Below are 24922 nucleotides of genomic sequence, written 5' to 3' on the forward strand. Positions count from 1 at the left end.
AATCTACAAATCCGTAGAGACGAACCGAGGAGAGTGCACAGAAATGTTATTTTATTTCATTTTTTTCCATACATAACAGACAGCAGAGGGCAGTAAATCTACAAATCCGGTCGCCATTTCAACATTCCCGCCCGCTGTCGACTGTCGAGTCACGATCGCTGTCTTCGCGGTAGCCCCTGCCGCCTTGTTTCACCTCCCTTCCCTGACCGTGCCTTGTCGAGGAGAACTCCTTCGCACTCGAGCGACATCCGTTGCGAACAGGCACTCTCCCTCGCTCTGTTCTGTCAAACCTCGATTCGTCCGCTTCACGCCATCCGCTTTCCACAGCTTCGCTCGGGTCAACCCTTTCGGCGTGACGACCGGGCCCTCTCGTCTGCGCCCGGAGCTTGCCCGCTCGAGAAGGCTGCGCAAAGTCAGATTCCTCGGGAGGAGCTGACGGGGCGGGCGACTGGAACGGAGGCAACCAAGCGTGGGGGATGTCTCTCAGGGGTTCGACCGCTCCGGCGCCAGCACCCCACGCTCGAAACCTGTTGTAAATGAAGCCCCCTCGTTCGGACGATGCGAAGCTCACGCTGTAGCGAAACAGCAGGTACACGTAGTACCTGGACAACTTGCGATGGTCCACGGCGATGCATTTCGGGACCTTAGCGCCGGCGTGCCCGGCGCTCTCGCACTCCATCCGATGGAGCGAGATCAGGTCGTCCTGACACACATGCAGCGCGTCAGACCTCGTCCACATGTCCCTCAGAAGCTCGAGGCTCTTTTGAAGCGTGGGTCTGTGCTTGCTGACCACTTCGTTCTGCAGCAGGCCAGTGGCGGGCGCCCCTGCCACTATCAGGCACTCGAAAAGGGCTACCGAGGCGTGGGGAGAAAACGCGATTTTCTGTCTCATTTCTGAGTTCATTTTATAAACTGACCGAGAGCCCCCTTCGGGCGCGCAAAGCATGGAGGACAGCGGACGGTGCACTCGGAGGCTTCTCGGACTGCTGGGAGAGCACCGCTTGTATCATGTTAAGACTCTTTGTTGCAGCGACGCTCCTGGAGCGCTGGAGTGGCTGGGAGCTAAAAGCGTCGATCTGTGCGAACCTCGCCGGGGAGGAGAAAACCTCGTCGCCTGGCTCACGAGACTGTGCGGGCTGTGCGGCGTGGACACGGACAAGGTAGAGATATGCAGCGTGGACGCGAAACCTCGCGTCCGAGAGACCACGGAGCGTTTGGTGGTGTGCGTAGAGAGGACCTGGTTCCTGGGTCGCGACGGGTCTCTGGTCCTGTTTTCGACTGTAGGGCGAAACGCCCCATCTCAGAAAAACGACGGGGTGAGGTCCTTGTGCGCGGCCGCAAACGCGATCTTGGGCGCGGGAGGCTTCGAGTATGTCGCTCGCCGCGTTGCCCGGGGCTGCGAGTGCTCAATAAGACCCAAGGAGCAGGGGAGCGCTCCCGTGCTGAGGAGCCTGAGACCAGAGAGGTACGACACCGTGCCTCCAACGACGCCGATTGTGACAGCTGACAGTTTCGGACGGCGTAGCGAGCCAGAGGCGCCCACCCGCTCGTCCGAAAAATGGACGTTACGCGCCGTCCCGGAGACGGCGTCCGCGACGGCGGTCGACCTCGAGTCCCTGCTGCGCGACGGGAAGTCCGTGCTGGGCCGCGGCGGGTTCGGCGTCACGGTGCGCATCGAGGAGGGGCTGGTTGCCAAGGTCAACCTCTTCCCCGAGATGCTGAACTGGAGCCTGCCCGTGGTGGAGGACGAGTTCAAGCGCTATGCGCACGTCGCGACCCAGATGGAGGAGGTCCTGATCGGAGCCTCCATCAAGCACCCGAACGTGCTGCGGACATTGTGGCTTGTGGTGCGAGGCCCCCGGGTACCCTTTGGGTGGCAGGGTCGTATCCCTGATGGAGGAGGCGGCGTGCTCCCTGCACGAGTTTTCGGCGCACATGGGGACCGAGACGAGGTACGTGCCCCTGGTCGAACTGGACGTTCTGCGCGCCCTGGACCACCTGCGGTCGAGAGCCATCCAGCACAGGGACATCACGCACAGAAACGTCCTGGTGTGTCGCGCCGAAAGCAGGAGGCCCCTGCCACTGGTGTTCAAGATCAGCGACTTTGGCACCGCGTGCAACTTCTCCACTCCCGATCAGCCCAGGGGCACCCGTGCGAACAGAGCTCCCGAGGTGCTGTGGTGCCTGGAGTCCGACACTCAGGCGGACGTGTTCAGCTGGTACTGCATGATCTGGGAGCTGTACAGCGGCGCGCCCCTGATCGGCCACAGGGCGTCCGGTCAGCGGGAAGGTTTTTGCAGCAGGACCTACGCGCGGAATTTGTCCGAGCTGCTAGGCACGTACGAGCCTACCTCGGAAGCCGCCTTCGATTCGTATTACATGAAGAGCTTGGACGCCATGGAGCTGCGGCGGCAATTCCGCTCGAGGCCGCGGACTAGAGACGTCGCGAAGAAGCTGGAAGCCGCGGCCGCGAGGGCGTCCGGTCGAGCGGGCCCAGATCTGGAGTTCGTCGCCATCGGGGCGGCGTGCGTCACGTTGTTCCCCCAGGAAAGGTGGTCGGCGTCTGAGCTGCTCGAACTCCCGAGGTATCGGGACCTGGGCGCGGATGCCGTCTCGGTTCCGGCGAGGGAGATCCCGACGAACATCGGCGCCGGCTGCTACAGAGCCTGTGACGCGGTGGCTTGCGAGGACTGCGAACCCCCCGCCTTCCGGGTGCCAGACACCTCTTCTCTCGCTACCACATTCCGATCCGAGAGTAAGATCTTCTACGGGGTCGACGTGATAAGACTGGCTCCGGGTTACATACAGCCTTACGTGTGGTACTCGAGAAAGGCCAGCGCTTCATCCCAGGTCGCCAAGGAAGACTCGGGCCGTGTCGGGCGGTCTCCGGAGAGACTCACCTTCGCGCGGATGCGGATCGGGTCTCCAGAGCCAGACCCGTGCTCCGCTTCGGCCAGCTCGCCCGCGGGAGGTCCCCGGGTCATCGTGAAAGGCAAAAGCGGATGCTGCGAGGGAGAGGTCGACACAAAGATGGCCATCCTCACCCAGGCATCTCCGGAGGACGCCGAGAGGTTCAGAGAGCACGTCGTCGAGCTCTCGATTGCTGTCACGGAGCAGCGACCGGACTTGTTCGCGGGCCCGATCCGAGGCCTGTGCAGGAGCTCGGAGAGCTGCGACAGCGTTGTGGTGTTCCAGTACGCTCCCATGTTCGCTGACTGCAAGAAAGCATCCGAGTGGACTCTCGAGAACGCGCCTTTCTCCGCTGACGCCTTCGCCGCTCAGGTGCTCCTGACACTTCACCAGGCCTTGGAGGCAGAGAAGCTCCCCACGCGCGCGTTAAATCTGGACGACTTGCTGATCTGCCGAGGCTGCGCGCTGATCGACCCGGTGGCTTACCTCGCCAAGCACTTTGGTCGCGGTGGTCCTTTTTTCGGGGTGGGAAACGAGGGCCTGCTCACGTTCTGTATCGAGGTTTTGGGCAGATGCGGCTTTCGCGAGGCGGATTCCATAAGCCTCCTCTCCTCAAGGGACCCCGTCGGGATCCTCGGCGGGGCCCTGGGGATCCTGAGTGAGAGAGCGGGCCGGGGGAGAGCCGTCGTACCCAGCAGGCTCACCCTGGACAGCGCCTACTTCGCGTTCGAGGAGTACACGGCCGAGAGGTCCACTTGGCGGGCCGAGCCGAGCCTCACGGGGACGAAATACGAGTCGGGCCGCGGGCTCGGCCTGCTGGTGTTCGGCAACCCTCCGCCGCGAAGGGGAAAACAGACGTTGCCGGGGCCTCCATCTGATTCCAAGTCGCTTTCTTCCCTGATACGAAACCTGACGCTGAGACTGAAGGTCAGAGTGTTCGAGAGCCACAAGGTCGAAGTGGTCGCGTTCAACTGCACGAGAGCCCCGCTGACCGTGGACCTCAGCAGGGCCGGGCTGCGTGACGTCGCGGGGGTCGACCTACTGAGCCCCGACAGAGTGCAGCTGTCCCGAGACGGCAGGTGCTACACTCACGACGCAGACCCTCGGGTCGCCTTGGGTCTATTGAAATGGGCCCCCGTCGTAATGATCTCCAAACACGCAGCACGGAGCCCCGTGCCCGAACTCACCAAAGTGTATTACAGGATCGTCATCGCGCTCGTACGCCTGTGCGGTAACGGCGCCTCCGAGAGCTCGCTGGTCGACCTCTTTGCCAGACTTTCGCCCCTCATCGTCTCCACTCACCTGCGGTGCTAGTGAGGAGCCCTTCGATCGGAGGCCCCCACCAAGGTGCAGCGTACATGCTCATGTATGTGTGTCGATGAATGTCCCAGAGACACGGCTACGCTACACTGAGATCTGCTTCGGCTGGCTTTGTTTCTGTACTTTTACTTGACTTTTTCACGTTTGTTTGATTGTTTTCAGGTGTCCTTCGAGGGACCTACACATTGTTTTTTTTTGTTGTATCGTCGAGTGAAAATAAAATGTATTGTGTTCAGGTGTCTGGTTCTCCTTTATTTTCAGAGGTGAGATAAACTGTGCGCTCGCTCCACCGGGGGTACGGGGTACGGTAGTGTAACCGTCCGTTGGCTCCAGTGGTACTAGGGCCCGCCAGTTCTTATTAAAATCTCGCGTTCCCTTTCGGACTGCTGAAAGATACTTTCGTGTATCCCGTCAGAATAAACCATGAGAGGTCTCCCATTCGGACCGTGGCTACTTCTGACTCTCACATGGACCTTGAGCGCAGCGGGTGAGTCCTCTGTAGGCTTGCTGATACTGTTCCTAGCACGAGTACGATCGATGAGCCTGTGTTTTGAGAGGCAGGCCGTGATGATTCGATGAGTCTGTGTAGTCAGGTTACAAAGTCGAAGAAGGACTCGGGAGGGTTGCCGGCTAAATGTTTTTTCTGCTTTCTTTTTTGTGTCGCTGTCACGTTGTTACAGACACCAACATCACCTGTCTCATCATGGAAACCTGCATCTTACCCTGCAGTTTTCAGAGAGGAGACGATCCGATAGTGCACTGGATTAAGGATAACGAGGGCAACCCCTTTCTTTCATATTACAAAGCGAACCCTCAGTTCAGGAATGTCAAGGGCAGAGGTTCCTTGTTCTCGGATCAGGTCTCTAAAGGTAATGCCTCACTACGGTTGTCCTGGGTGCAGCTTCACGATCAGGGAAGATACACCTGCTACGTTACAACCCGTAAGAATGAGCGATACACTTATGTCAACGTCAACGTGCAAGGTAGGAGCGGTGAGTGACTTAGGTGACCGTTTAGCGAAAATGCGGCTCTAAATTCTAGTTTGTCTCGCAGCGGCTCCGGTCCTCGACAGTTCGGAGGGGATCAGCCGGGAACGCGAACCGGTTCGGTCGACGGAGCCCACTACGGCCAGCAGGACTTTGAACGCTGTGACCACCCCCCGGTGGTCCACGCAGCCGTTTCCCAACAAGGGCGGCTACAACGGTCCAACAACAGAGAACGTCGACGCGGACCGTGACCGCACAGCGGCGACTCGCGAACGAGACGATGGGGCGACGAGAGAAGCTGAAGGTGAGAGGGGCCGACGGTCACTGTCGAGAGGGAACGCTTGGCCCGCCAAGCAAACAGGTTGCGCTGAGCTCAGGATTCGTTTCTCGCAGCGGCTCCAGTCCTCGAAGTCCGCATGGAAGAGGTGGACGACACTGTCGTCTGCTGCTCGAAAGGGATCTACCCGAAACCCGAGCTAACCTGGTCCACCGAGCCTCCGTCCGGTGGGGCTCTGAACGCCACGACCGCCGTCTGGCGGACCTCGCTGCTGCTCTACGACATCCGCAGCTCCCTGTTACTGTCGCACGAGGACGCTGTCATGGTTTACAGCTGCGTCGTAACCTCTGGCAAGCACAGCAAGAAAGCAACTTTGATGGTGGAAGGTGTGCGAAGCAAGTGGTTCATTTGTTTAGTTTCTTTTTTTTTTTTTTGCACCTACTGTTGGACTTCAGATTATGCACGAACGCCAGAGGCGTCACTATCCTCAATCTGTTCTCGCTTTCACGGCTTATATCTTTTCGTTTTCCTCAGGCAGACTCCGAAAGCTTCTGACGATCTATGTCCTGATCCCCGTCGGTGTCGCGGCTCTCGCAATTTGCCTGGCTCTCGGGATATGGAGCATGCTAGGGAGAACCAGGAGATGCGCTCCTGCCTGACCGTGGGACTCTCGACGACGGACCTTTCCAATCTGCCCGCATGCATTGTTCCAACCTCACAGGCTTACTTTTGCTACGTGAACCCTTGTGTGTGTTCGTTTGATTGCCGTAACAATAAAGACCCTAGAGTCCACCTCTGAAAGATGTCTGTATTTTGTTTTTCTTTTTGCTTTTTCAGTAATGAGAAAGTGTGGTTACGAAAAAATAAAAAGGATGGGGCATGCTCCATGAGCCTTCGAGCGCTTTGCGGCAACCCAGGGTGACCGTCCTACGCTTAACGGGGTTTCACCACAAGGTCGGTGGGGTCCTCCGAGCCCATCGCTTCACACTGCGCAAAAAACAAAAGAAAGGAAACCCAGGGTAAACGTCTGACTAGATTTTACTTTGTATATCATCTCACGCGATTACGTGTGAAAGTAGATAGAAGACAGACACAGATGGCAGAGAGGTTCAGCCATTGAATCGAGCGGCCTTCACTGTATGAGTGTGCCATTTAGATTCTCGCCTTACGAGTTCTCTGGAATATGTAGCTCGAGAAACTCGGATGCGCCCCGAACTCCCACTTTCCTGACCTGCCTTCGGGGAATTCCCCATCTAGCGTCGGAACGGATTTGGGCGGGTCGAACGAAGCCCTTATAACTCCGCCGTGAATGCAATGTTTGACTGAATCACCACCATCTGCTACGGTTTTACCAGGCTCCCCGAGCTCCCATTAAACTTCAGCGCCCCCTCGGACGAAAGCGAAGCGGACAGCGAGCGACGACGGTCGAAAGGTCCTTCTGTGTCTCCCACCGCCGACTCCCTCGACCCCAACCGTACTCTATCTGGCCTCAGTCATCAGAGCGGATAAACCATGAGAGGGTTCCTATTGGGACCGTGGATCCTTCTGACTCTCGCGTGGACACTGAGAGCTGAGGGTGAGTGAACTCGTTGTGTTGTGGAAGGCAGATGGTGAAACTTTGATGAATCTTTGTGAAAATGTGTGGGGTTTTGTTTTTCTTGTTTTTTTTTTTTTTCTTAAGCCGCTGTCATGTAGTTACAGACACCGACGTTACCTGCCTCGTCATGGAAACCTGCATCTTACCCTGCAGTGTTCCGAGGGAGGGCTCCATAACAGTGCGCTGGTTTAAGGATCCAGAGATAGTTCCCTTCCTCACATATGGTATAACAAACCCTGACAGGGGGAATGTCAACAACAGAACCTCCTTGTTCGAGGATCAGATCTTTGAAGGAAATGCTTCAATACTGCTGTCAAAGGTGCAGCTTCAAGACCAGGGATCATACCGTTGTGTCGTTGTCAGCTCGAGAAATGGGCATACCAGAAACGTCAAAGTAATGGTGCAAGGTAAGAGTCGCAAGTGTTGTGATTAAGTCAACCCCTGTGACCGTTAAGCGAAGACGCGGCCCTAAGTCCGAGTTTTGTCTCGCGGCAGCTCCTGTCACCGACGGTCACGCCAAAGAGGGGTTCGACCGGGATCCGAGTCTGGCCCGCCCGACGCCTCCTCCTCCACCTGGCTGGTCGAACGGCGGCGGCGCAGCCGGGGAAGAGGGGTCCAGCCGGGATCCGAGTCTGGCCAGCCCGACGCCTCCTCCTCGGACACACACTATGACCACCCCCCAGCAGTCCACGCAGACTGTCCACGCAATCAGCGACTCCCGGGTTCGACCGACCGAGGTTGTCGACGTGGACCGCAACGAAACCCAGGCCACTGGCAAAGGAGACGATAAAGCGTCGAGGGAGGTGGAAGGTGAGAGAGGCTTTCCATTTTTTTTTATTTCAATTTTTTTTTTAATTTGTTTCTTTTCTTCCTTCTTTTAGTTTCTGCAGCCATGACCAACCCCCAGCAGTCCACGCAGACTGTCCACGCAATCAGCGACTCCCGGGTTCGACCGACCGAGGTTGTCGACGTGGACCCCAACGAAACCCAGGCCACTGGCAAAGGAGACGATAAAGCGTCGAGGGAGGTGGAAGGTGAGAGAGGCTTTCCATTTTTTATTTATTTCAATGTTTTTTTTTTTAAAAATTTGTTTCTTTTCTTTCTTCTTTTAGTTTCTGCAGCCATGACCACCCCCCAGCAGTCCACGCAGACTGTCCACGCAATCAGCGACTCCCGGGTTCGACCGACCGAGGTTGTCGACGTGGACCGCAACGAAACCCAGGCCACTGGCAAAGGAGACGATAAAGCAGGGGTCGGGAACCTTTTTGGCCAAGAGAGCCATAAATGCCACATATTTTGAAATGTAATTTCGAAAGAGCCATACAATAATGTAGTGTCCCTTCCCCACACTGAGGCACGGAGACTTAACCTCTTTTAAAGTTCTTTATTCTGGTTACTGCAGACCGCAACAAACGCCGTTCAATTAATTCAGCAACTCCTGAATCTCTCCCGCCGAGACGAGAGCGCTTCTCCCAACTTTATATTCCCCTGCTACCGCTGCAGCCCTCCCATTTCCCTTATTCGGCCCATAGCTGAACCCCATTGGTCCAAACTACCTAACAACAGGCTGAGCGACAGAACTGAGAGCCAATCAGATCTCTGCTTGACGCGTTCAATGAACTCCAGAACTTTTAACGCGGCCCAACAGCCATCCAACTCAGTCCGCGACAATTTGTTTAAAACTAAATATACAAATGAATGTGTGCATTTGATTTAATTTCAACATTTTTAAAGTACAATAAGTCTGTGGATTCTTTTTAATAACATTGTTATTCTGTTGCTAATAAATGATGAGTATTTCTCGTGGTATTTTTGCTGATGGTCTAGTCTGGTTGATACGTGGTGAGTTTCTGCTTCATGCAGGCGTTGAGACTTTAAACGTGATCGTAGGTCTGAATGTTCTGTAGATGTGAGACAGACTGATCACATGCAGACGGGGAGCCAAACACACACTCACACGCCACAGTGAGTGACAGGCAGCGGGTTTTACGTTTTTACAATCCCTGCGCGATTCACCTGCAGCCTGTCCCCACAACCCCTCACCCCCACCCTCTGCTTTCTCCCTCACACATCCCGTCCCCGCAACTGCGCGCTCTTTCTCAGAGACGGGAGCGCGCAGTTTTAGGCACGTCAATTCAAAGGTTTCCAGCTGGTACATACTCTGTGAAATAATAGATAATAGTAACTGATAGCGCTGGCGCAGATTTCTCTCTCTAAGCACCGCTACTACTGCGCGCCTCTGGCATCGCATCGCGCCCGAGAAGGACTGGTCTAATGAAAAAAAAAACTATAATTAAAGATTTGTCTGCGAGCCACATGTGACCATCAAAAGAGCCATATATGGCTCGCGAGCCATAGGTTCCCGACCCCTGCGATAAAGCGTCGAGGGAGGTGGAAGGTGAGAGAGGCTTTCCATTTTTTATTTATTTCAATGTTTTTTTTTTAAATTTGTTTCTTTTCTTTCTTCTTTTAGTTTCTGCAGCAGCTCCGGTCACCAAAGTCAGTCTGGAGCAGGTTGACAACACCGTCGTGTGCAGTTCGGAGGGCATCTACCCGGAACCCGAGCTGACTTGGTCCACCCAGCCTCCGTCGGGCAGGACTCTGAACGCCACTACCGCCGTACGGCGGACCTCACGGATGCTCTATGACATCCGCAGCACCGTGGAACTGTCTCCTGAGGACGCTGGCTTGGTTTACAGCTGCGCCGTAGCCTCTGGCAGAAACAGCAAAAAAGCGACAGTGAAAATTCAGTTTTGTGAGTGGTGCTCTTATTTATTTATTTATTTATTTATTTATTTATTTATTTATTTATTTATTTATTTATTTATTTATTTATTTATTTATTTATTTATTTATTTATTTATTTATGTTTAACATTTGCATTTAATATCAGTTACGTGAGTGGTGCTCTTATTTATTTATTTATTTATTTTTAACAATTGAATTTATTATTTGCAAAAGCTGATGGACACCATCAACTCTCGGTTTAACGGAACATCTCCCTTGTTCTTCTCAGGCCGACTTCGAAATCGTCTGTTTGTCCTTATCCCCATCGGTCTCGCTGTTCTCGCGATTTGCGCGATCGTCTGGAGGATGCGACGAAAGATCAAAAGGGGATTGGCTCCTGCATCTACCAACCTCAATGACTTCATCCTTACTTCATAAGACATAAACCCATGTGTGTGTTCATTTGATCACCGTTACAATAAAGACCATCGAGTCCACCTCTGAAAGATGTCTCTGTTTTGTTTTCGTTATTATCCTTTTCAGTGCTGAAAAAGTGTGGTTAGGACAAAAACTATATAAATGACAAGAAAATGCTATGAGGCACTTTGCACAATGTGGCTACGCCTAGCAGGGCCCCAGAGATTCTGCTTGAGGTCACTCGGGTCCTCCGAGCGCGAACCTGACGCGCCGATCGCTTCAGACGGTGCAGACAAGGAAAAGAGACACAGGGCAAACGTCTGACATGATTTTATTTTGTATCTCATCACACGTGATCACACTGAGATGCTGCATCGGGCACTACAGCCGTCGAAGCGGAGCACAGGTCAGAGTCGTCAACCGAGGGAGTGTGGAAGCGTAAGCACAAGCTTTCGGTCTTCGTCCGCTTCGCCCCGTCGTCAGCACGCCCACGATGCGAGTAGACGCTCACAAGCCCGACGTCTCGGTTTCCACTCGATGAGGAGGCCTCCCCCGAGCGAGGCACTTCAACGTGGTCGGCCAGCTCTTCCAAATAGGTCATCATGCGAGAGCTCTGTGCGCCGTGCGAGCGGAGAGTCTTCGAGGGCCCTGGTCGCCGGGACTCCATAGGCCCTGCCTGAAGGGAGATAGAAGACAGAGGAGTGCAACGGAAAGGTTAAAGGGGTTGAGTCTTCTTCGTCTGCCTCCAACGGTGTGAGCTTGTCGCCCCTCTGCCATTTATAAAAGACACCGGGTAACCCGACTTTGCGACCTGCCTTCGGGGAATTCTGCGTGACGTGTCGGAACGGTCTTCGGGTGTGATCGAGTGGTGCAAAGTGGAATAGTGTTTGCCTCAATCAACGAACGTCTGCTGCTGCTTCACCGGGCTCTGCGAGCGTCCCTTCGGACGAAAGTGAAGCAGACGGCGAACGACAACGGTCGAAAGGTCCTTCTGCGTCTCCCGCAGCAGACTCCGCGACCCCAACCCTACTCGATCGGGCCTCGGCCATCTGAGCAGCTAAACCATGACAGGGCTCCCATTCTTACCGTGGCTACTTCTAACTGTCGCGCGGACCCAGAGCGTGGCGGGTGAGTGCTCTGTAAGCTTGCTGACATTGTTCCGAGTACGAGCGCGATCGTCATAACCCAAAGAGTCAGCGCAACGCGGCTAGAGCAAAGCAAAAACAGGGGATGGCGAATTCCACACTACGGGTTGAGATGCAGTATCGTGACGTTGACTAAAAGTTCTTTTTTTTTTGTTCACCGCTCACACAAAAAGTCAGCGAGGAGGTGGTGTACTACGACATCTATTACGACCCAGACTACGCCTTCAATTACAGTTATGAGGGGATCAATCCGGAACCCGATCTGACCCGGCCAACGGAGCGTCCTCCATCCAGCTGGACATTGGACGACACCCAGGCCACTCACGAAAGAGACAATGATGCGACGAGGGATGCTGAAGGTGAGAGGGGCCGGCGGTCCCTTTCGAGGGGGCCGCTTGGGCCTCGAAGAAAACAGGTTGAGCTGAGCTCTGTCTTCGTTTCAAAGCAGCTCCGGTCACCGAAGTCCACCTGGAGCAGGTGGGCGACACCGCCGTGTGCAGTTCGGTGGGGATCTACCCGGAACCCGAGCTGACCTGGTCCACCGAGCCTCCGTCGGGCAGGACTCTGAGCGCCACGACCGCCGTCTGGCGGACCTCGCAGCTGCTCTACAACATCCGCAGCTCCTTGTTACTGTCGCCCGAGGACGCAGGCTTGGTTTACGTCTGCACCGTAGTCTCTGGCAAAGGCAGCAAGAAAGCGACCGTGAAAGTTACGCGAGGCGAGTGGTGTTTTTTTTTTTAAAAAAAAACAACAATATTTTAATTTGGTTTTTGGACCCATTTGTTGACTGTTTCTATCCCCGCTCTCTTTCAGTCTTCTCAGGAGGACTGTTTGTCATGATATCCATCGGTGTCGCGGCTCTGACTGTTTGCACGGCTCTCTGGATCTGGAGAACGCGAGGTGGAAACAGGAGACAAGCTCCAGCCTGGGCGTAGTCTTATTCGCGATGTGTCTTTCTGCCAGTGCGCCATAGGGCGATGCAAACCCATGACTGTGTTCATTTGATCATTGTGACAATAAAGACCCTCGTGTAGACTCTGAATGATGTCTGTATTTTGTTTGCTTCATTTTTTTTAATTTTCATTTTCTGTGCTAAGAAGAGTTAGATCAGAAAAGGTTATGTTTAGAAAAAATAAATGTAAAAGCGGAGAGGTATACTCTGGTAGCCCTCCAGGCGCTTTCCGCGTTGCTGCAACGCAGTGTGACGTTCTACGCTTATCGGAGCTGCAGAGTTTTACCGTGAGACCGCACAAGAAAAAAAAAAGAAAGAACACTCAAAGCAAAGCGTCTTACTTTGATTTTTATTTCATCACACATAATTACACAGATCCCACGGATGTAGAAGCGGTGCACCAGACAGTCTGCGGTCGCATCGAACTAATGTCCCAAACGAGAGCCCTAGTTTTGTCCACCCTGACTCCAATGCGTTCTGTCCGAAGGTTGGCTGAAGACAGGAGTGCAACGGAGAGGTCGAAGAGGTCGAGTCGGGTTCGTCTTCTTCGTCCGCCCCCACCGCTCGAGCTAGCCACTCCTCGACCTTTTCTACATCCACACCGTGTACGCGGCGCTTCCCTCTCCATCGCTTTCGTCTTGCGAGAGCCGCCGCTGAGACGCCTTGCGCTCGTCCTTGCCATCGGTGCAGAGGCGACCGGGTCCCTCTCCGAACCCTCCTGCGAGCAAATCGGCTCCAGGCTCTCTGTTCTCTGCGGGTTCTGGGTCCTCTGTGAGCTGCGGGTGCTCGGCGTGAGACCCCGCGCGCTCCGCGCTCCTCTTTCTCTGCGGGTCGCTCGCTTCCGAGCTGCCCGGCGAACAGCTCAGTTTAACCGGCGTGATCGGCTTTGGTTTTGCCGGCGACGTCACAATTCGACCGTCGGTCTCTCGCCTTTCGCCGCGAGACCTGACGGTTTGGCACCGCCTGCCCAGGTCCGTCGACTTCAGAGAGCTCCTGGCCTCGCGCTCCCTGCGCGAACTGAGGCCTGCGGTCGATTTGTCCGAAAGGTCGGCCCCTTCGGATTCCCAACCGCTGCCTTCAGACGCGGACCCTCGACTCTCCGAACTGGAGGAGCGCGAACGAGCGATTCGAGCGCCGGACCTTTTCGAACCTCGACCGTCGACCTCTCTGCCTTTCTCGCCAGAGAAACGCAGCGGTTTCCCGGAGGCTGATTTTTGCAGCCCTCCCTCTGGGCGTCTTACGTCTTTGCGGCCGCTGGAGTAAGTCTTGGAGTGGTCTTCGGTGTCTTTGCGTTGTCGCTGCGTGAGCGCGGTTTCGAGCCCCGGCCTCTTTTCCCGCTCGACCGAGGGTCTCGACTTCGACCCTCTGCCTTTCGGCCTCGTGGAGACTCGCATCGCCCATGGGCCTTCCGTCTCCGAGCTGTCCGAGCTGAGTGCGCGCTTGTAGCCCCGCCGGTCGCTTTTGCACGAGGGCGAGGACGGCTGCGACCCGCAATACGGACGGCCGACCCCGTCCTCGTTCCTCCTGGCCTTGGAGCCCGCTTCCTCGCCAGCTCTTTGTCTGTACGCGCTACTGGGCGAGGGCGAGGAAGGTCGCGACACGCAGTACGGACGGTCAACCCCGTCCTCGCGTCTCTTGGCCCTGGCGACGTTGTCCTCTCCCGCCTCGATGTCTTCTTCGCTGGACGACGATGCGTCGTCTATGAAACTGTCGCTGCGATCGTAGTTGTCTGAGCTTTTGTCGCAATCCGAAGAGCTCTCCGTGTCCCTGTCGCTCAAATACTCCGGCTCTTCCTCGCTTTCGGAGCTGAGAAGTTCCAGGCCGTTGTCTTCCTCGGCTTCGCTCAGTAAAAAACTGTTTCTCTGGCGGCGCCCGACCTTTCTCCTCTTGGTCGCCGGAGACCGCGAGGCTCGGACGCTCTCGGCCCAGGGGGACAACCGACGTCGAGCTCTGCCGACGGTCTGGCGGCAGCTCCTCTCGGGCTTCTTGACTGGCGGCGGCGGGGAGAGGTGCCTTCGGGGAACCCGCCTGGACGCCGCCTTGCGCTGGAGTGCCGCGAAGGACCGGGCCACCTTGTCGCTCCACCTCTGCGTGGATTGGGACTCCAAGCATTGGATCAACGCTCGGCTCAGGCGATCCTTGATGCCGCGCCTGCGGAGCTCGTTGACCGTGCCCTGGTTGTACGCCACCCATTCTCTCAAGAGTTCCCTGTTCGCCTCGCCGAGGAGAGCGCTGTCCAGGTTCAGGAGCTTGCACACGGCCTCTCTCTGGTACCCCAAGGAGTCGTGCAACCAAGGGTAGCTCAGGAGCAACACGGACAAGTTTTTCATCCATGTCGAAACCGGGACGGGCTCTGGGATGGGGTTGAAAAGCTCCGAGCGGTCGTTCGGGGGCTGTCTACATCCCTCGCCTGGCTCGACCGGCTCTCCGCAAGCGGGATTTCTGCCGCCCATGTCACCGTCAAAGCGGGCTGCGTTGATCCCCAGTTTCTTGAGCTTGCTGCAGTAAACTTTGAGCTTCAGGAACGCCACTTTGGCGGCCGCGTTCACCTCCTTGGCGTGGGCTTGCGCTTCCTTGTCTTCCTTGTTGCACTGGTCGCGTTTGCACATGGTGTACCAGTCTTTCTGGATCTTGTTCACTTCCCAGGGCTCCCTGTCCACCATTTCGGCGCAGGCTTTCGCTCGGCGGGCCGTCTCGGGATCGGCGTCTTTCCGGTTTTGGCTGTAGCAGCGCAACTGCCGAGCGAGCGAACCGCACTCCTTCCTGATCAGCTCCATGACCGAGGCAGCGAACCTATCCCGCTCGCTTTTTCTGAACGTAGCGTCCGAGGCGTACCTGCTAAGGAACTCGCAGTACCTCTGCAGCTTCCCAAGTGGACTGTGCAGCAGCTCGGCCACGGCGAATGCGCCGGGGATCTTGGCGTTCATGAACGTGATGGCGAGTTCAGCGATTTCGATCATCCTGGGGTCCGCCAACTTGCTCTCCACGTGTCTGGGTATGCGGTCGCACCACCCGTTCGGATCGACGCGCTTGGTGAACGCAGACAGCGCCCATTGGTTGATTTCTTGGAACGTGAGCTGCCCCGACAGATACGTCTCCCGGGCCATCTCCTGGAGCGTCTCGTTCCAGCAGCTCGCGAGCTCTCCGTTGCCTTTCACGCAGCTGCGTTTCAAGAGCCTGTAGAACCGGAGCGTGGTGGACACGTACAGCGTGGGCAAGTGTCTCTGCTCCGCTCTCACGGCCACCGTCGGCACCAGGTTGCTTCGCCTCCCATCTGACGCTTTCCCTCCTGACCTGAAGTACACCATGCGGGGTTCGCTGGCTTTGTACGTGAAACGACTCAGGTCGCATTTCACTGCGTCCTCCCCGAAACAGTCAACGCCGGCGTCCCCCTCGTTCTTCTTGTCGCTCGAGGACTCCCATGCGTGGCTAACCTCTGGCGCGCAGCACATCGGCTCCACATCTTCCAGGTGAGAGGCCAACGCAGCCTGGCTGCTCTGATCCCTGCCGGGGGACCCGGGTGTGTTCGACAAGGCTGAATCTGCTGGAAGGACGGACAGAGCGCCTCCACGTGCGTGGGCATCTCCAGCGACATGTCCCAAAAGTCGAACGCGTGGCCCGCGACCTTCCTCAGCAGCTTCAGGCTGTCCAGGGTCGGGGCGAACAGGACCTCTTGCACGAAGTAAGACCCCTTGCTTTCGCCGTCGTTTCCGGGGATGTCTGTCATGTAGGTCCCGACCATGGACCTCGCGGGGTCGTAACGCAGCAGGTTCTCCTTCGTCGAGTGCTGCGTCACCACGGGCACCACCGTCCGATCCTTTCCCCTCAGCTCCTCGGCGGGGAGGTAGTACGCCGTGTAATTTCCGCACGTCAGCAACACTTGCTTGAGGCCGGCTCTGTCCGAGGTGACGATGGATCCGAAGTCGCTGCCTCCCAGAAGGTCCACCAGGTCCATAAGGGCGAGCAGGAGAGATCGAGAGGGACGCTGGGGTATCCTACCAGAGTCCGCTATGACCGCGTCTCTGATCATCTTGTTCAGAACCCTCGGCCTGTAACGCAGGTGCTCTTCGTTGCTCAGGCGCCGTTCCTTTTGGGTCATCATGCTTACCACTGCATCGAAAACGCCACGTGGGTGCGAGCACGTGAAGACCTCGTCGTGGTCCACAGTATCGAAGTACCACGGAGGGCTGCTGGAAACGACGAAGGTTTGATTTGTAGACGCGGCCGCCTCAGTCGCCGATACCGTAGCCATTTCGAAAGCAAGACCTGTTGAATGCGCGTACGGACAAAGTGGAAACAGCAGCAACAGCTCTCCTAATCCACTCTGGTGAATTCAGCCTAAGTCCTGCGAGATCCTTGCGCTCTCTCTAGCTCTTAGAGGGGAGGTTCGAAGGCCACTTATATCCTCCCAGTTGGGGTTTCCCACCTCCTCGATGCTTTGAACAGCCCAACCCTGATCCTTGCGCTCTCTCTAGCTCTTAGAGGGGAGGTTCGAAGGCCACTTATATCCTCCCAGTTGGGGTTTCCCACCTCCTCGATGCTTTGAACAGCCCAACCCTGAGGCTCGGAGGGATAGGGCGGAGAAATCTGCTCACCACCACTGCACACAGGCCCAACCCTGAGGCTCGGAGGGATAGGGTGGAGAAATCTGCTCACCACCACTGCACACAGGCCCAACCCTTAGGCTAGGAGGGATAGGGTGGAGAAATCTGCTCACCACCACTGCACACACACTCGCAAGCAACTTGCACGGAGGCCAGTCATGAGACAAACAATCCGACTGCTCTTTGCAGTGTCCGCCGGCCTTTCACAGTGTCCGACCGTCGCGCAGGGAGTCCGACCGCTGCTCAGAACATCCGACCGCCGCTCAGTGACTCTGACCGCCGTTCAGTGACTCCGACCGTCGCTCAGTGACTCCGACCGATAGTCAGAGTACGACCGCCGATCCCCTGTGTACACTGAATTCGGGGAGTCCCAGTGACACGGAGCCTACAGAGAGAGCCTTTGTGCACGGACAGTGATGAAAATGAAATATCACAGTCACCTAGGTTGAATTCAAAGTCACCTAGGCTTGCTTGTAGCTTTGTTGTTTGTTTGGTTTTCTCCTCATACAGCTTTTTATTTACCCCCCTCTGTGCTCAAAGAGAAAATCGTCGGGCTTTGCGATTTGAGGAGCAGAGCTCAGCATGGATGAGGAAATTAGAAATTTGATCAAAGGTGTTCTGGGGCACTTCGTTGGACGACGCCAAGACTTTGAAGTGTGCCAACGTCAGGACAGGTTCAGTGGCAGCCCTGGCTCCCTCCTGGCTGACGCAGTGTCAGAAGCGATCGCCTCGTACTTGCTCACAGAGCACAGAGGCTGGCTGGAAGAGATGTGTTGGGTGAGTGGCCTGTACTCTAGGGGGTTGAACTTCACGCTATCGCTGTTATGAAACAATTTGTCTTCATGTTTTGCTTTTTTTTTCTGTTCCTCTTTCTGTTCTTTTTTTAACGCTTTCTTCATGACCAGGATGACTTCGCTGACTTTTTCCCTTCACCTGAAGCCACGAAGTGCCATGACCTTGTAGGACCGGCACTTGGACTCTTTGTTTTTGCGGTCGGAACTGCACTCTTGTGCACGTACCTTGGGATGTGACCCGGTGGTTTTTTTTGACAGCCTCCAGAGGCTTTGCCCTCAGAGTGCTTTGAAGTCTGGAGGGCAAGTGTCAGACACTGAAACAACCGGTGTGGACGAGAGGACACTTCTTAGACACGCACTTTAAGGCATTGGGAACGAGGAGACGTTCCTCAGAAGCCCGTTTGATCCTTTTATTGTTTTTCTTTTGCTTCCGCATGGAGAAGTACTACAAAGACCCAGTGCGACCAGTGATCGGGCAAGGTACCTACGGAGTTGTCTACAGGGTGCGAGATGTGAGAAACGGCCAAGAATATGCCCTCAAATGTCACAAGCAGGCAGACGTTATAGAGGACGCGACTGTGAGAGAGTTGTCCTGCCTGACAGCGCTGAAAGGTCATCCCAACATAATACAGCTCCTGGACTGTTTCATGGACGAGGATCGGGTGGCGATGCTCATGCCTCACGTGCCCTTCGAGCTGACCAAAGCTATTCACCGCCAGCCACCGGCTCCGCTCAGCTTCGTGGCCAGCTTCTCGCTTCAGACGGCGAACGCCCTGGAGCACATGCACGGACTGAACATCTTACACAGGGACCTGGTTCCGAGTAACGTGCTTCTCGAGGAAGATCTGACGGTGAAGGTGGGCGACATGGGCCTAGCCAGACAGTACTCCCGACGCATGAGCCTTTGCGTGGTGACGGAGCCCTACAGGGCTCCGGAGTTGTTTGTCCGCGGGAACGCCGCGGAGTACACGTGCGCCATAGACATGTGGAGTTTGGGAGCTATGATACTGGACGCAAAGGAAGGCGCCGTGGTGTTCGCTGCAACGCGTGGGTCCAGCACTCTGAGCAAAGTCATGGCACTGGCGGCCTCGGATCCCGACGGGGGAGCGGAGGAATCGACGCCCGCCAGGCAGGAACTGATACCCAACACTATGAAGTGTGAGCACACCAAACGCATCGCCTTCCGCCTAATCGCTCTCAGGCACGACAAGAGGCTTACGGCTCGCCAGCTGTTGGACGATGAGGAATGGAAGCGTTTGTCCCACATGACAGACGGAGAAAAGGCTGAGGTCTTGCAACAATGCGTCACGGGTGTCATGTAAAAATACACAGTTCAAGAGGCTTTGCAATGTCTGAGTTTATCATTTTTCAATAAAAAAAAATGAGCCAATGACCACAGACTCTATGTATCGTACAGGTGTAAATTTTGTTTATTATTTTGAATACGTTTGACCATAAAAAGGGGCCTAACGCGGCGTGGTGACCTCACTCTGTGCGAGGAAACCTGCCACTTTGAATGGCTGAGTTTATGAGAGCCCCTGGAGCATACTCGAAACGCACTGAACTATACTGAAGTGAACTACACACAGACTGTAATGTTGTGTCTTTTATTTGACTCGAACCATCAAAAGCGTGTTCCAAAACCAACCAAAAATTACACAAGCAGCACACAGAAACACAATGAAACCAACGCGGCGTCGTGATATCGCAGGGCGTCAGCCTGACGTCTTTCTCCCCCTGAGATCGGGAGTCCCGAGCCCAGGCTCTCATGCCTCACACCCTCCCGGGCGGTCCTCGTCCCAACGCTCCCCTCCGATTTCCGCGTAGAAGCTGAGAGTGGTGTTGCTCGCCACGCCGTCCAAGTACTGCGAATCGTGCAGAGGATCGACGAGAGCAACGGGCGCTCCTGCCGAGGACGCCTCCTCCGGGATCTTGCCTTCGTTCGGAGCTGGGTCCTCTTCGACGACCGCCAAGCTCTTGTGAGCTCGGACTATCTCCTCGATCACGCGCTCCCTCCTTCCCAGCACATACACGGTGTCCAGGTACGCGGACAGGTTGTCGTACTTGCCCGTCTTCAGAGCGGGCCCTCCGCGAGGTCTTTGAGAAGAGGCGAAGCGGGCCTCGCTCCCGTAGTGTCTGTCCATTATGTCCCGAAACGTCGGGTCGGGCAGCTCGCAGACGCTTCGAAACACTGACGCCTCGGTCCCCGGTTCCCGGTCCATCTGGAGGGTCAAGGAGGGAGGGACAGGAGGACTCGAGGGGATCTCAGGTGCCGATTCGGTTTGATGCGCAAAACACGCAGCGCGTGTGGAGCGTTTCCAAGTCCACTAGTACTTCGGAGAAAATGGTCTGTTTGCAAGCGGGGCACACGGTGTACATCTGCTTCAGGTCGGTGAAGGTGCACGTGTTCACGGTCGACGTGCTGAGCGGCACGTTCGCCACCGGGGCCGCGCAGCAGGACGAGACGAATTTCATTTGTTCGAAATCGAACGCCACGTCGATGTTCCTGGGGTTGCCTTTCACTTCGGACGATCGGAACGTCTGGTTCTTCAGACACCTGACGCACCTCAGGTCTCCCTCCGCGGCCCGAGCCCGGTCCCGGCCCGGAAGCCCCACGGGTGCCAGCAGTATCTGTTTGTGGTTGTAGTCTATCCAGTTTATGCTCCGCCGCGACTTGGCCTGGGGGCCCGCTCCGCCGTCGAGAGGCGCTCCCGATTTCTCCCGAGAGGGAGGTCGGACGACGGAGCTGCCCTCTGCCCGCTGGTCCGAGATGAGCCTAAAAGCCTCCAGTCTGAGGGCCAGGGCCTTGTGCGAAGAGTGCGACTCGTCAAAAAACAGATCTTCTGCTTGGAACCTGTAGAAGTCAGCAAGCAGGGCCACCCTGAGCATTGCCTCGCGCCCCCTCAGCTTGGACAGCTCGTCGCGGTCGGGCACAGTCCCCTCTCCAAACAGACCGTCTGAGCCGACCAACACGGGGCGCAGAGTCGAATCCCAAAGGTTAGAGCACAGCGAGTAGGCTTCGCCGTAATCCTCGACCGGAGCTTTGGCCTTGCTCGTCAGCAGCCTGACCAGCTGAGCTTGAACGCTCGAACTGTCCCGAGAACCCTGTCTAATTTTGTTATGGCACACGGCGTGGTTGTGGAGGCACTCAAGGTAAGCCTGGACGAGGGCTGCTTTTGCGTGGCAACCGGACCGCACGACTCCGCCGTCGCTTACCCGTGCCCCGTGGAAGCTTTCGCGCCCGTGCTCCTCGGATCGCCCGTCACGCTGCATGTCTACTGCCCGGCCCTGTTCCCCGACAGGGTGTTGAGAGTGCACGCCGAACACCTGGGTCACTTCACCGGGATGAGGAACGTGCCTCGCGTGGACCCCCAGCAGGAACGAGCGCTCTTCTCAGGTCTGTGTGGACTGTTCGGCACAGAGCGAGTCCTCGGCCTTTACCGGGAGGCCCTGAACGTCGGAGACGGCGGCGAGGGAGCCCCGAGCCAGGACGGCGGAGCAATCGAAAAGCCGCCGATGAGCGACGGGGAGCTCTGCCCCTCCGCGTTCGTCAAGTTTCGCAGAGAAAACACGCGGGAGGCCAGGCGGATCGCATCTCTGGCTACCCAACTGACGGGGTTGTTCGACGTGGAGGATCTCAGAGAGAAAGCGATCCCCCACGTCAAGGGAGAGGAGCCGGCTCACATGTTGTTTCTGTTTCTCGTCCAGCTTACGGCCGTGTTCCTCAGCTCCTGCCTGGACGAAGCTAGCCTCGCCACGCTCATGAGCGTGGCTCTCTCCCCGTTCCTGGAGGGCAACTTCTGCGACCCCCTGTGTGCCGCCACCCTGCTGAAGCCCATGTTCATCCCGTGGTTCGAAGCGTTCCCCAGGAAGGCGGACGGCCCGGAGGCGAAAGCAGACCCCGAAGCCAAGCTGAAGTACTACAGGCTGTACAAGGGCTACGAGATCACGAACGATGGCGCGGACGTCTCTTCCGTGCTGGAGGACGACCTCACGTGGACCAGCGCCAGCTTGCAGCTGCGCACTCTGGGCTACAAGATCGAGGAGAGCCTTAGCAAAACGCTCTGGTTCGTGGCCCCCCAGTTCGGAGACAGGCTGCGCATGACTCGCGACTCTTGCATCGGGAAAATGGCCGTGTCCCCGGGCGAGCACGTCAACCTCATCCGCTCCTGCCTGCTCTGCGACAACGTGATGGCCTACGTGCAGTGCGCGCTCTTCGGCACGATCCGCAACATGCTGCCCTGCCACGCCAACAGCAAGTTCTGTGAGACCGTGATGGCGGCCCTGAACGGCTCCATGAGGAGGTTTGCGGCCGAGGCGCGTCACCAGAGCAGAGAGCTGTTCTCTCGCCTGGAAGGGTGGAGCGGCCCCTGCGCCGGCAACTGCCTGTACACGTCCGGCGTCAGTTTCGCTGGTCAGTCCGAGGGCAGGAGCCTGTTCTTCGGCAAGATCTTCACCGGCCCCGAGGACAGGAAGCCTCCGGGCAAGTACAAGACGGCATTTGGAGACTTTTCCAGCGTCACTCTGGGCCTTTCGCTCAAGACGGGCTTGCTGGAGGCGCTCAGGGTCGCGCTGGAACGGGACGAGGCGCCCAAGGCGGGCTGCGGATTGAGGCGCGAAGCCGGCGGCCGCATGCAAAAGATGCTCTCCACGGCCCAGGAACCCGTGTGCGCGGAGAGGGTGGTGACCGAGGTCGCTTTCTTCGCTCGCTATCACCACAGGTTCAACTCCGGAGAGTTCACCGAGGTGGGTTGCGTGAAAGCCATGAGCGAGCCCGGCTTCAACGAGCAGATACACAAGGACGTGCTGGACGACAAGAGCGAGTACCGCCTGTCCCTCGCCCACGGCGCACTGCCGATGTGCGCGCTCACGCTTTCCATGACCATGAGACAGGCCGTCATGATGACTTTGGGGTTCTTCTGCGTGGAGCTCGCGCACGGAGCTTACGCCGGGGCCAAACTCAACTACAGTACGCTGTGCTCCCGCTTGGTCTCCCTCTCCACCGTGGCCAAATTCAGGCACGGGAAAGACAGCGACAACACGAACGTCTTCCAGGCGTTGTACGGCAACTGCCTGAAGCTGACGTGCGCCATGTTCAGCAAACCGAATCCGCACGCACCGATAAACTATCACGATCTAGATCTAGTCGAGTGGCTGCACCCCGACAACCCTCGCCTCCCCTGCTACCTGCGCAAATCGCTGGCCATGATAGGAGGCACCAAGGCTCGAGTTAGAGACATAATGCGGCAGCACGGCTGCGTGAACACGGCCCTGTATATGAACCGCGGATACGGGGGCTTTGACGGCATCGCCTCTCAAGGCAGCGCCACCGGGGACGAGGTGTTGGAGAAGATCAAGCGAGAGGTGTCTCGCGTGTTGCCCAGGATCGACGTGGGCCGTATCAGGATGATGGCCCCGGAGATGAAGGAGACGGAGTTTGCAGCCCTGGTGTCCGCGGTGAAAGACAGCAACATCGAGGTCACCGGGCAAATGGACGGCGACGCTGAGCTTGAGCCGTGGCAGGAGGATGGCGCGGGGGAAGAAAATGCGAAACGCTTGGACCACTCTGTCGGCGCCGACGACGCCAAGAGAGGTCGCTGGGATGCCTGTGAGACTGGTCGGGTGTCCGAGGACGAAGAATTTTTCTTTTTGGAGTGAGTCGATGGTGGGGTGTGTGGGCTGTGATAGATGGAAAGGAAGAAAAAAAAAACAACAACTTTGCACTTGGAATGTGGTTGAAAGCAAACATGTGCGAATAAAAATGTTGTGAGAGAACAAACACAGAGTCGTCTGGTCATTTTCTTGTCTCCAGCCTTCACAAACTTACGAAATGAAACGCGTTTGGCCGCGACGGCTCTACCTCAGCCGCGACACCGAGCTCAAGTGACAACCAGAGGCCCAGTGCTGAGGAGAGGGCCGACGGCGAGAGGTGTCGCTCGGGCTGCCTCAGAGTACAGAGACTTTTTTTTTTTTCATTTAGAGAGTGACACAGAGTGTGTACAAACCGACGGCGAGCGGCCGGGGAGGAGAGAGCAGGGGAAGAGGCTGGGGCGTCGCGAAAGCATGCCGCAGACCGCTCCGTCGTCCGTTTAGATGATTTTGCGAAAGAGGAGACAACACTTGTGTGCGGTTGGAAAGTGATTGAAAGCAAGCCTACGAATAAAGAATAAAGTGACATGACAAACACAGCCGTTTTCATTGTTTTATTGTTTCGCTGCCTCGAGTCTTCACGAGTGTAAGAAATGAAGTATGTTCAGGTGTAACAGCTCCACCGTGAGCATCAGCTGCCGGTAGGCGCAGCCCAGAGCGTGCAGATCCAGTCGCACGCAGAAAGCGAATCGGGACTCCATGCTCCCGATGGTGTTTCCCAAGCGGCCCTCCTGCGTCGTCCCGACGGGCCTCGTTTTGCGACGGGCCTCCAGTCTGCGCAGGGATTCCTCGGCCCTGCTGTAATCGAGCTCCCCGCAGCGGGTCAGCTGCAGCTCTCCGGGCTGCACGCGCGCGCTCACCAGAGGGCTGAGGGCCCCGCAGACCGACACGAGCATTTCCGAGTTTGCCGTCCGCTCGCGGGCCACGGGACACGCGAGGTTGGTGAACTTGCACCTAGGCGTTTCTTCCCTGCCGTGGTGTCGATCGCGCGGGTCGCGGGGCTCTTCGAAGGAGCACAGCCCGTACATGTTCATGAACTGGTACGAGGTCGAGGCCGTGCTTTGCCTTTCCACGTGCTCGCGCACCATGTCTTTTATGTCAGAGAGGGCTTTGGCCCTCAGTTCCCCGTACAGCCTCCTGTATTCCGCGTCGATAGGACTCTCTCCTTGGTCGTCGTCCTCCTCCCTGATTCTCTTGGGCGCAGGAGGCTCATCGTTCGGCTCGCCTTCGCCCTCCCAGTTCGGGAGCGAGCCGTAGCATGCTTTGACGGCGCTCGCCACGAAAAAAAGTTCGGGGATGTCCGCGGGACGCGAACCTCCCGTTTGCGTGGACATAACCGACTGCGCCCACTTGATCCGATACCTGGTCGACGAACTCGGAAGCGCCTCGCTCGCCGACGTGCCTTTAGTAGAGTGCCTGGTCAAGCATCTGGAGCTGGTCTCCGGCCCTGACGTTTGGTCTCCTAGGGCACGCGCCTACGTCGGCTACGACCCTCAGGTCCACGGCTCTTTCGGGCGGTTGAGGCCCGGACCGGCCGGCCGCCT

The 24922-nt window shown here is 56.8% G+C and overlaps 2 protein-coding genes across 3 annotated transcripts; both read left to right on the top strand.

Annotated features, from left to right (window-relative positions):
- Positions 1–5562: 5562 nt before the first annotated feature.
- Positions 5563–6621, top strand: LOC144990070 (uncharacterized). The gene is made up of 2 exons (XM_078942607.1): positions 5563–5879; positions 6028–6621. The coding sequence occupies exons 1-2, from the start codon at positions 5633–5635 to the stop codon at positions 6150–6152; spliced, it is 372 nt and encodes a 123-aa protein (XP_078798733.1). The 5' UTR covers positions 5563–5632; the 3' UTR covers positions 6153–6621.
- Positions 6622–6790: 169 nt separating this feature from the next.
- LOC144990064 (uncharacterized) lies at positions 6791–8310 on the top strand. 2 transcript variants are annotated; one of them, XM_078942603.1, is made up of 4 exons: positions 6791–7069; positions 7189–7314; positions 7410–7497; positions 7586–8310. In XM_078942603.1, exons 1-4 carry the CDS (start codon positions 7006–7008, stop codon positions 7878–7880), a joined length of 573 nt encoding a protein of 190 aa, XP_078798729.1. In that variant the 5' UTR covers positions 6791–7005; the 3' UTR covers positions 7881–8310. The 2 variants fall into 2 exon arrangements, 1 of the variants encoding a protein (XP_078798729.1); XR_013654003.1 differs by lacking the exon at positions 7586–8310 and having other exon boundaries at positions 7175–7314; positions 7410–7528.
- The last annotated feature ends 16612 nt before the right edge of the window (positions 8311–24922 follow it).

The sequence above is a fragment of the Oryzias latipes genome, chromosome 2, assembly GCF_053564925.1.
Source record: "Oryzias latipes strain Hd-rR chromosome 2, Olatipes_Hd-rR_3.1".
In the NCBI taxonomy this organism is placed as follows: Eukaryota; Metazoa; Chordata; class Actinopteri; order Beloniformes; family Adrianichthyidae; genus Oryzias; species Oryzias latipes.

What these genes read in the sequence shown, in the direction of transcription:
- LOC144990070 (XM_078942607.1), top strand. Translation starts at nt 5,633, where the DNA reads ATGGAAGAGGTGGACGACACTGTCGTCTGCTGCTCGAAAGGGATCTAC. An exon ending in AGCAACTTTGATGGTGGAAG is followed by an intron (nt 5,880 to 6,027) that starts GTGTGCGAAGCA and finishes CGTTTTCCTCAG; the next exon opens with GCAGACTCCGAAAGCTTCTG.
- LOC144990064 (XM_078942603.1), top strand. Translation starts at nt 7,006, where the DNA reads ATGAGAGGGTTCCTATTGGGACCGTGGATCCTTCTGACTCTCGCGTGG. An exon ending in GTGGACACTGAGAGCTGAGG is followed by an intron (nt 7,070 to 7,188) that starts GTGAGTGAACTC and finishes GCTGTCATGTAG; the next exon opens with TTACAGACACCGACGTTACC. An exon ending in AGTTCCCTTCCTCACATATG is followed by an intron (nt 7,315 to 7,409) that starts GTATAACAAACC and finishes CTGCTGTCAAAG; the next exon opens with GTGCAGCTTCAAGACCAGGG.